The following is an 11,470-nucleotide window of genomic DNA, read 5'->3' as shown; positions in this document are numbered from 1 at the left end:
TTCGCCAACACCATAATTCAAATACATCAATTCTTCTTTGGTCTTTCTTATTCATTGTCCGGCTTTGCATGCATGTGAGGCAATTGAAAATACCATGCTTGTGTCAGGCGTACCTTAATCCTCAAAGTGACATCTTTGCTTTTCAACACTTTAAAGAAGCCTTTTGCAGCAGATCTGCCCAACACAATATGTCGTTTGATTTCTTGACTGCTGCTTCCACGGGCTTTGATTGTGGATACAAGTAAAATGAAATTCTTGACAACTTAAATACTTTCTCCATTTATCACGATGTTGCTTATTGGTCCAGTTGTGAGGATTTTTGTTTTCTTTATGTTGAGATGTAACCCAGCCTGAAGGCTGTAGTCTTTGACCTTCATCACTAAGTGCTTCAAGTGCTCTTCACTTTGAGCAAGCAAGGATGTGTCATCTGCATATCACAGGTTGTTAATGATTCTTCCTCCAATCTTGATGCCATGTTTTTCTTCATATAATTTGGCTTCTCTGATTATTTGGTCAGCATACAGATTGAATAAGTATGGTGAAATGATACAACCTGACTCACACCTTTCCTGATTTTAAACCACTCAGTATCCCTTTGTTATGTTTGAACATTTGCCTCTTGGTCTACATACAGTTTCCACATGAGCACAATTAAGTGTTCTGGAATTCTCATTCTTTGCAATGTTATCCATAATTTGTTATGCCCACTTAGTCGAATGCTTTTGCATAGTCATTAAAACACAGGTAAACATCTTTCTGGTATTCTCTGCTTTCAGCTAAGATCCATCTGACATCAGCAATGATAGCCCTTATTCCACATCCTCTTCTGAATCTGGCTTGAATTTCTGGCGGCTCCCTGTCCATGTACTGCTGCAACTGTTTTTGAATTATCTTCAGCAAAATTTTACTTGTGTGTGATATTAATGATATTGTGTGATGATTTCTGCATTCTGTGGGATTACCTTTCTTTGCAATGGACACAAGTATGGATCTTTTCCTGTCAGTTGGCCAGGTAGCTGTCTTCCAAATTTCCTTGGGGACAGGGAAAAATAATGAAAAAACAATCGATGAGCACCGCGGCAGATGATCTCATTATTTTCAAATTTAAACTCTTGCCATCATTTCCTGTTCACTATATATTACAGCCACACTGTCCTCTCTGTTCTCAAAGGTAACAAGTTTGTTTCCACTTCAAGACCTTTGCACTAGAGTTATTTCTTACTCACAGAGCTTGTCATCACTGGTTGCTTCTCATATTCAAGTCTCGAGTCAAATGTCACCTGTTCAGAGATTCTGTCCTCCTATCCCATAACATTTTTCCTCCGTAATATATATCACTATGTTTACTAGAGTATTTATTTATTTTCTGTCTTACTCTGATAGATTATAAACTCTGAAGGCAGAGACCGTGCCTGTCTCATTCACTCCAGTATCCCCATGACTTTGAGAAACAGAACTAGTGGTATACATACATATATGTAGAGACAGAGAAGGAGGGTGGACAGACGAAGGAATAAAACCATTTGCTCGAAAAAATTGGTTCAACCGATTGTGTTGGGGCTGGAAACTCCAAAAGTCAGTAGGTCAGGTGACAGACTGGAGATTCCTGCAGGCTGTGTCCCAAGTTCTTTAGGTAAGGCTACTGAAGAGTGAAGAGTAAGAGTTTTCTGGCAAAATGTCTATTTATAGTCTGGGGCAAAACATACCTTAGGGAAACTCCATTTTTGCTCTTAAGGCCTTCAACTGATTGTGGTCTGCCGGCATTATGGAAACTTGAGGCCAATTGATTTAATCACATGTAACAACTTTGTAACAAGAACTAGACTAGTGTTTTACCAAACAACTCAGCACCATAGCCTAGCTAAGTTGACATATAAAATTGGCCATCACTCCCTAGTACCTAGAAAGCTGTCTGGAACATAAGAGGTGCTCCATAAATATTTTTTGAATGAATTACGTAGCAATTTTATCTTTTCAAGTAACTTGTTATAAATTCCCTATGCATTTGTTGAATTGTTTTTTCAGTATTCATCAGAGATTATTTTTCCTATTGTGCTGTTTTTGTTTCTTACAAAAACTTAAACTTTGGTTTTACTACATCTTCTACTAGTTTTCTGTTTTCTACTCCATTATTTTCTACAAATTTTATTGATGTACTTTAAATGTCCATGGGTGTCTGTTATGATTATTTCTAGTTAATTTTTTAATAGAGGCAACCATTCATGTCTTTGAATACAGTGATGACTGTAACCCACACTTTGACACATCAGATCATCATTACTATCATTTTTCAAGCTCTCTGTTGTTCATTTTTTTTAATTTTCAAAAACCACTTAAATTTCTGAATACTGTATAGAGGGAGCACATGTATATTCTTAAAAGAAAGACATTCCTTTTTATCTGAAAATGCTGTCCTTTAAGCATATGTAGCTTTAAGAAGGATGAATGCAGCAGCATTGAGAGAGGACAGAGATACTTACCTAATTAGCCAAATGAGCACTATGAAATCTGGCAATCAATGTAGTGAGAAACGTCACAATCTGATTACACTCACTTGTTATTGCAGCATTGTTGCATTCTTTGTAATAGACGAATAACTCGAAAAAACCTGATCTCACATAGATAATTTTTTTTTGTACCTTAGATGAAGGTTTGCAGAATAGTTTCTCATTAAACAATTAGTACACATATTGCCCTGTGACAATGGTTAACAACCCCATGACATGTCAACACTGTCCCTTCTCAACTTTGTGTTCCCTATCACCAGCTTTCCTGTCCCCTCCTGCCTTCTAGTCCTTGTCCTTAGACTGCTGTGCCTCGTTAGTCCCGTTTTGTTTTATGAAGCTGTCCAATCCCCGGCTGAACAGTGAACTTCAGGAGTGACTTCACCACTGAGCTAAAAGTGTAACCGGGGGCCAGACTCTCAGGGTTTCTGCAGTCTGTCAGGCCAGTAAATCTGGTGTTTTTGTGTGTGTGAGAGTTAGAATTTTGTTCTACATCCTTTTCCAGCTCTGTCCAGGACCCTTTATTGTGATCTCGGTCAGAGCAGTCAGTGGTGGTAGCCGGGCACCGTTCAGCTGTACTGGACTCAGTCTGGTGGAGGCTGTGGTAGCTGTGCTCCATTAGTCCTTTGGATTAATCTTTCCCTTGTGTCTTTGGTTTTCTTCATTCTCCCTTGCTCCAGATGGGGTGAGACCAGTGGAGTATCTTAGATGGCTGCTCACAGGCTTTTAAGACCCCAGATGCTACTCACCAAGGTAGAATGTAGAACATTGTCTTTATAAACTGTGTTATGCCAATTGAGCTAGATGTTCCCTGAGACCATGGTCCCCACAGCCCTCCGCCCAGCAATTCAGTCCCTCAGGGAGTTTGGAAGTGTCTATGGAGCTTCCATGGCCTTTCCTTGTACAAGTTGTGCTGGCTTCTCCAGTATTGTGTACTGTCTTACCCTTCACCAAAGTTAACACTTCTCTATTGTCTATTTAGTTCTCAAGTCAATCTCTTTTGAACTATAAAAAGAGATTAAACAAGCAAGCTAGGAAGAAGAGGTGGAGACGAGAGACACCAAGCCACATGAAAATCAGCCAGGAGCAAAAGCTCAAACAGACAAGGACCTTTTCCCAGAGCTGACAGAGACAGAAAGACTTCCTCTAGAGCCTGCACCCTGAATTCAGACTGGTAGCCTCCTAAATAGTGAGAAAACAAATTTCTGTTTGTTAAAGCTACTCACTTGTGGTATTTCTGTTATAGCAGTACTAGATAGCTAAGACACCACAATTAGTTTAGACTAACCTTTTAAAGTTGATGAATATTGGGGAATCAGTGACCTCAACCATCTATGAGACACAGTCTCCCTTTTTTGCTTAACTTGGCTCTGTTTTATTTTCTGTGCTGCTTTCATTCTCAGTCTCCAGGTGATGTTAAGGTGAATCTAAGAGCTTATTCATCATACCCTCTCAGGGTCACTTACATCTAATGAAAAAGATTATCTGTCTCATGCCCAGCAGTTCATGCACAATACCATTGCACCTCATTGGTTCTGGCTAGGTCAGGTGCCTATTCCTAAAACAATCACCCAGGCTCAAGTTGTTCCCAAGAGGAAAACTGGGGCACTATTACCAGAAGTATGATTGGATGCTAGGTTGCAACAGTAACTGATATCTATTACAATTCAACACATGTTGCTCTTCAGAATCTATATAAATCTTTCTCGCCATACATATACATTCGAAAGAGTCTTTACAAAAGTGTACTTTCATGCATTGCTCCTGGAATATAAATTGTTACCATCTATTTGGAAAATACCCTTGCAAGGATACCTGGTATTTTGACTTGTCAGGCAATAGATTACTTTGACTGTTGTCTGGCTTCTTTTATTCAATATATTTTCAAGATTCGTTCATGTCATTGCATGTAGTTGTAGCTTGCTCATTCTCACTGCTGCATTGTAATCCATTGTGTGGATATATCACAACATATCCAGCCTATCAGTGTTGGGAATTTGTGTGATTTTCAGTTTGGAGCTATTACAAATAGTTGAACATGTATATTTTATAATAAATAAGGTTTGAGATTTTAGTAATAACAGACTAAGTAATTCAAAACAAACTTCCCCTTAAGGAAACTATGAAACCTCCACAAAATAATAAAAAATATATATCTTCTCAAGGCATCAGAAAGCTAAGAAGCTAGGAAATAATTATCTAGAAAAGACAGGAGGGAGAAAACTTCTTAGACTGACAGGGAATGTGGTGGAGGCTCTTCCTCTGGGGAAGCTTACTCATCCTGGAGTGAATTGCTGAAGGCTTAGAAGCTCAGTATAGCTTATGAGTGCTTGTTGAAGCTAGGGAGTCAGAAATTAGAATCCTAGACCCTGGTAATCCCCCTTCACTTTCGGTTAAGATCCCAAAAGTGATATCCCAGGGGTAAGGGTTAACCAGAACTAAACAAATCCCCACAGGAACTACAACAAATCTGAAAATTACTTTCCGTAAAAACTATATGAAGGTTTATTTTCATCAGCAGTGGATGTGAGCCCCTTTTCTCATGCTTAAAGACATTAGATAATATTTTAATGTTCTTTAACATTTTGATTGTTCAATCAACATCTTTTATTGTGGTAAATACATATGTAACAAAACATTTGCCATTTCACCATTCTTCACATGTAAAATTCAGTGACATTAATTGTGTTCATCAATGATATGCAATGATCGCCATATCCATTTCCAATTTTTCCATCACCCTTAACAGAATCTAAGTGTCCCCTAGGCAATGAGGATCCTGTTACGACTCCCTATTACTCTCCACTCCATTGACGTTGTTGTTAGGTGCCATCGAGTTGGTTCCGACTCATAGTGACTCTGTGTACAACAGAACAAAACACTGCTTGGTCCTGCGCCACCCTCACAATCGTTGCTATGTTTGAGCCCATTGCTGCAGCCACTGTGGCAATCCATCTCTTTGAAGGTCTTCCTTTTTTCAGTGACCCTCTACCTTACCAAGCATGATGTCCTTCTCCAAGGACTGGTCGCTCCGGATAACATGTCCAAAGTATGTGAGATGAAGTCTCACCCTCCTCACTTCCAAGGAACATTCTGGCTGTACCTCTTCCAAGACAGACATGTTTGTTCTTCTGGCAGTCTATGGTATATTCAATATTCTTCATAAACACTGTAATTCAAAAGCATCAATTCTTCTTTGGTCTTCTTTATTTATTTTCCAGCTTTGGCATGCATATGATGCGATTGAAAATACCATGGCTTGGGTCAGGTGCACCTCAGTCCTCAAAGTGACATCTTCGCTTTTCAACACTTTAAAGAGGTCTTTAGCAGCAGGTTTGTCCAATGCAATACATTTGATTTCTTGACTGTTGCTTCCATGAACTTTGATTGCGGATCCAAGTAAAATGAAATCCTTGACAACTTCAATATTTTCTCCGTTTATCATGTTGTTGCTTATTGAGCCACTTGTGAGGACTTTTGTTTCCTTTATGTTGAGATGTAATCCAACCTGAAGGCTGTAGTCTTTGATCTTCATTGGTAAGTGCTTCAAGTCCTCTTGGCTTTCAGCAAGCAAAGTCGTGTCATCTGCATATCACAGGTTGTTCATGAGTCTTCCTCCAGTCCTGATGCTGCTTTCTTCTTCATATAATCTGGCTTCTCTGATTATTTGCTCAGCATACAGATTGAATAAGTATGGTGAAAGGATACAACCCTGATGCACACCTTTCCTGATTTTAAACCACTCAGTATCCCTTTGTTATGTTTGAACTCCATAACCATTAATAAAGTTAGATCTGTATACACTTGCCTCTCCTAGATATTTCATTTAAGTGGAATCATACACTATCTGTCCTTTTGTGACTGACGTAATTCACTCAGCATAACGTTTTCAAGGCTGATCGCCGTGTTGTAGCGTGTATCAGAACTTCATTTCTCTTTATGGATGAGTAATATTTCATTGTATGTATATAATACACTTTGTTTACCCATTTATCTGTTGATGGATATTTAGGTTCCCATCTTTTGGCTACTGTGAATAGTGCTGCAATGAAGGTTGGGATATGTGTATCTGTTTGTGTTCCTGCCTTCAATTCTTTTGAGTATATACTTAGGAGAGGAATTGATGGATGGTATGCTAATTCTATGTTGAACTTTCTGGGGAACCTCCAAACTCTTTTCCACAGTGGCTGTACCATTTTACAATCCCACCAGCACTGGATGAGGCTGGGATTCTCACCAACACCTGTCATGTTTCATTTTTTAATCATAGGTATCTTAGTGGGCCCAAAGCCATATTTCATTGTGGTTTTGATTTGCATTTTCCTTATGACTAATGATGTTGAGCATCTTTACATGTGCTTATTGGCCATTTCTACCTAAAGCAATTTGTAGATTCAACACAATTATCATCAAAATTCCAACAGCCTTCTTTGCAAAAATGGAAAAGCCAATGCTCAAATTTATATGGAGCTACATGGGGACTTGAATTGCCAAAGCAATATTGAAAAAAGAAGAAGAAAGTAGGAGGGACCAATATTTCCCCATCTCTAAACAACACAATAAAAAATGGGCACACAACTTGAATAGACATTTCACCAATGAATCAATATTTTTATTGATATTAGTTTCCTTTTTAGGAATTATTTTATTCTTTTAAGCCTATTTTTGTCAACATCCAACCCATCCCCTGATTTGGATACCATAAATAGCTTAAGTATTAATATCTTCTATGGGAGTTTTACATTTGTTCATGTGCTATTTGTTTTGTTTTATTTTGCTGCATTTTACATTTTAATTAATCAAATATTAATATGGGTATGAATTTAATATACTTTTCCCAAAATATCTAAAAGATCATCCCATATTCCTTAAAAAATATCCAATCTTCCTCCACTGATTTATAAAATACCATTTTTACCTACTGAAAAAATAAAGTTATTTTTTCCAAAGCTCTCCATTTTGATAAATAGATCAGATTACCATTTCTTATGGAAACATTATCCCAAATGTCCAGTTAACAGGATACAAATTTAAATTATGGGTCATTCTATAATACATTGTTATTGACCAAGTGACAGGAATGTAATAGGTGCTGAAAAAATATCTGTTGAATGAATTTTAAAAAATAATGATTTCAAAACCATATAACATACTGAGAAAGTGTTTATTCTATATGAAAAAGGGCAGGGTATGGGAATAAATATACAAAATGCTTATAGGATTGTAGAAGCTTAAAAAACAGGCAAAGGAAATAATGAATGTTATTATTTTGTTGTGAGCCCTAGGGAATAAAAGGTGAGTTAATAATTTTCTTCTTCACAACACTTTTCTGAAATATAAACAGTATTCACATGGTCCATGCAATTATTTTGCAATCGGGTAAAAGAAAAAGAAAAAATATACAATCAAGAGATAAAACTGGGAATGACCAGTGAGAAAATATTAAAAGGGTCAAGATGGCAGACTGAGCACTGAGCATTTCCCTTATTCTACCCCAAGTCCCCTTATATGACTGGAAAGAAAAATATGTGTATATAAAGAAGAAATCCATAATCTCACTAGGAAGAAGGAAAAGGAGAATTCCAGCAATACGGAAAGCAGAAGGGCAGAGGACATGAGGGGGTGGAGGTGGGGAAGAGGTTGGTGAGTGCAGGGGGGCTAAACCCTGGGAGGAGACATTAGGAGTTAGGTGAGTTAGCAGTGAGGTGATTCTGGACCCGACTACCCACAGTTTTAGAAAGGAGAAGGACTTAGGCACCAGAAACGACTCCTGGCCCAGAGCGTTTGAGGGAGTGTACACTGAAGGGGCACGCTGTGTTTGGCAGGAAGGGGAGGACTCTCTCCTGGCAGGAAGCTGCGCTACCTTAAGAGGGAGGAGACTGCAGCTGCAGAAGGGCGGTGGGAAATCTATGTGGCAGAGGGGCCCTCTGCCAGCAGAAAGGCTGAGAACTCACAAGCCCAGAGTTGATGACCGCAGCCATCCTCTTCACCTGCCTCTCCGCCCTCCTAGACGCTCCTCGCCTAAGGATCCTCCCCTCCCAGCTCCTGCAAGCATCCAGCTCTTGGCTTGCGGATCCTCCTTCACCACAAGCTCACAGCACTGGCAGCAGCGAGGTGTCTGATTTGGGCATGTGAGGCTCCAGGTCCCAGGCAGTGGACTCCAGGCCGGCCAAGGCCATTGGTGGGCACCAGAATGGAGGAGGGACAACGAGGGTGATGGACTCCTGGGGGGGGGGGAGAAATGGGGTGAAGATGGGCGCCCGGTGGGGTGGAGGAGTGCTTGGGCAATAGGGAAACGGGGTGGCCTTAGGATCTAGGAAAGGATTTGAAGGTGAGCACTGGGAAGCAAGGGCAGTGGGTAACAAGAAAGGGATTGGGGTAGGAGAGGGCCAGTGGGCAGCCGATTGCAGCGCGCTCAGGACAAGAGGGCAGTGGGTGCAGGTCAAGGCGCTGGAGGGATGGGCGCTTTGCAGAGGCTTGGGAGTGGGCGCCAGTGGCGGGGGAGTGGGGGCAGTGGGCGCTGTGAGCGCTGAGTAAGAAGGAGGTAGCCCACCCTCTCCTGCAGAGTTCCTTACCCAGCCAGCACCACCACTGCTCCCGCCCTTCCGCGCAGCTTAAGGAACCTAGGAGGGAGGGCACTGCAGGCATGCAGCCAGGATTTCCAGCATTGCTGCGGGGCTCAGGGAGGAAATTTTGGCGCTGGCACAGAGTGCATAGAGACATCGCTATCAGAAGAAGTTCACCTTACTACATGTTGAATTTTTCTCTCTATCCTCTCTCTTCCTGCTGCAGGCATGAAGACCCCCAACGCACAAGAGACCGAAGGGCAACAAACCAGAGCAGCTGCAGGACTGGCCACTGGGTCTGCAAACATGTCTAAGAAAAAATTCTCCCAAAAGAAGCAGAGGGGCAGACCTTCCTCCCAACCCCGCAGGAACATCGTGGGCTGCCGAATTTCACACGGATGGAAGGAAGGTGATGAGCCCATCACCCAGTGGAAAGGAACCGTTCTGGATCAGGTGCCTATAAATCCCTCTCTTTATCTGGTGAAATATGATGGAATTGACTGTGTCTATGGACTGGAACTTCACAGAGATGAAAGAGTTTTGTCTCTTAAAATTCTTTCTGACAGGGTGACATCATCTCAAGTCAGTGATGCAAACCTTGCAAACACCATAATTGGCAAAGCAGTGGAACATATGTTTGAGGGTGAGCACGGTTCTAAGGATGAATGGAGGGGGATGGTCTTAGCCCAAGCACCTATCATGAAAGCCTGCTTTTATATTACCTATGAGAAAGATCCTGTCTTGTATATGTACCAGCTTTTAGACGATTTTAAAGAAGGTGACCTCCGTATCATGCCAGAGTCCAATGAGTCTCTTCCAGCAGAGAGGGAGCCAGGAGGAGTTGTAGATGGCCTGATAGGTAAACATGTGGAATATACCAAAGAAGATGGCTCCAAACGTATCGGCATGGTCATTCACCAAGTGGAAGCCAAACCCTCTGTGTATTTCATCAAGTTTGATGATGACTTCCATATCTATGTCTATGATTTGGTGAAAAAGTCCTAACTGTTATGGTAACATTTCCCACATCTGTGGAAACAAATGTGTATTCTGTAAACATGCAAAAAAATGTTTTTTTTTTTTGGTGTACTGAAAGCTTAAGGGCCCCTGTTAACCCTACATCTTTGCTAGCATAATTGTTGTTTTGTTCTTTAAAATACAAATTTATCTGGACATGACATGCCTTGTGTAAGGAATTTGTATTCTTGAAAAGGTTGAGTGTGTTGGTGGAGGTACAGGAAAGGAAAGAACAGCTGCACGTGCCAGCTGTGAATAAAGTTAAGCTAGTAAGTATCATAATCAGTCATCTAAAAATGGAATAAGACTTAGCTGTGCTGGTCTAGAGAGGGGGAGGGGAAGGAACTAGAGATGGGCTGTGAGAGAGAGAGAAGAGGAGATAATTGCTTAGGAAGAGATGGGGAGATGCCAGAAATGGAGAGGCTCCCTGGAGAAAGGGAAGACCTAGTGAGGGGGAGACATCCAACTGGGAAGGTAGTAGAGAATGACAGGGGGAGAGTGAGATCTTAGAGCTTAGATGAAAACAGACAATAGATAGAGTACAGAGGATCACAAAGAAGTATGGAAGGGGTCCAGCACAAGGGGGAGAGAAACCAAGCTGGCAGGAATCTGGGGAGGTAATACAGGATGCACAAAGAGAGGGTCTATGCATGGATGGGAGGCCAGAATGGAAGAAGCACTGAAGGAGAAGAAATGCTAAGAAGAAAGACTGACAGAGGGAATGAGAACGCAGGAAAAGGGGTGTGGGGAGTGGGGTGCATGAAGTATGTGAAGGCCCAGGAAAAAGTTGGAATTCTGGCAGCACCCACAGCACCCTTCCTGGCTCTTTGCGAAAAGAAAGGGACAATTGTCAAAGAAGCCAGCTGAATGGGAGGTTCCTTAGAAGGCCATTTTGACTGGGTGGTTCAGGCCAGTTAAGCAGGGACCAAGTTCATACCTAAAGGCTTTTCTTATTGCAAGGAGTCTATGACACGCCCTCTTGCTGCATCTTGCCTCCAGCTGAGCAGAACCTCAGCCCTCAGTTAAACACACTAACTGTGGAGCCCCATAACAGCTGGGCTATGGGCCACCTCCTCACATTTCCTGGATAACCCTGGTGCGGGAAACATTGGGCCTGAAGGTCTTGGTTCATTTTCCCTTTGCTGGATAAGCAATACTTGTGCGGAATGGGACTGTGGGAGATGTGCCACCTTGCATTTGGAAAGTATTTTATCCAGAAAAACCTGAACCCAAGTTTAGCATCCCCCTCACTATTCTTCTTCCTGCTGGACATTCCTTGCCTCCCTAGGGAGGAGAAGCATCAGAGGTTTGAGCCTGATGTCTCTCCCAGGCATGGGGAGTACTCTGGGAGTCCATCCTTCTCTCAGCAGCTGCCTGAAACCA

At 41.5% G+C, this 11,470-nt stretch overlaps 1 protein-coding gene across 2 annotated transcripts; it reads left to right on the top strand.

The window, feature by feature from the left end:
- The first annotated feature begins 8,512 nt into the window (after positions 1 to 8,512).
- LOC101357394 (spindlin-2B) lies at positions 8,513 to 10,075 on the top strand. 2 transcript variants are annotated; one of them, XM_004381514.2, is made up of 2 exons: positions 8,513 to 8,685; positions 9,297 to 10,075. In XM_004381514.2, the coding sequence occupies exon 2, from the start codon at positions 9,299 to 9,301 to the stop codon at positions 10,073 to 10,075; it is 777 nt and encodes a 258-aa protein (XP_004381571.1). In that variant the 5' UTR covers positions 8,513 to 8,685; positions 9,297 to 9,298. The 2 variants fall into 2 exon arrangements, with proteins under 2 accessions (XP_004381571.1, XP_012412462.1); XM_012557008.2 differs by lacking the exon at positions 8,513 to 8,685 and having other exon boundaries at positions 9,279 to 9,523; positions 9,827 to 10,075.
- Positions 10,076 to 11,470: the final 1,395 nt, after the last annotated feature.

This window comes from Trichechus manatus, unplaced genomic scaffold (assembly GCF_000243295.1).
Source record: "Trichechus manatus latirostris isolate Lorelei unplaced genomic scaffold, TriManLat1.0 scaffold00086, whole genome shotgun sequence".
Classification (NCBI taxonomy): Eukaryota; Metazoa; Chordata; class Mammalia; order Sirenia; family Trichechidae; genus Trichechus; species Trichechus manatus.
Note: the sequence above shows the minus strand (reverse complement) of the source record. Positions and strands in the feature narration are given on the sequence as shown.

Bases quoted from the DNA above. Each gene is read 5' to 3' on its own strand.
- LOC101357394 (XM_004381514.2), top strand. From the start codon at position 9,299: ATGAAGACCCCCAACGCACAAGAGACCGAAGGGCAACAAACCAGAGCA.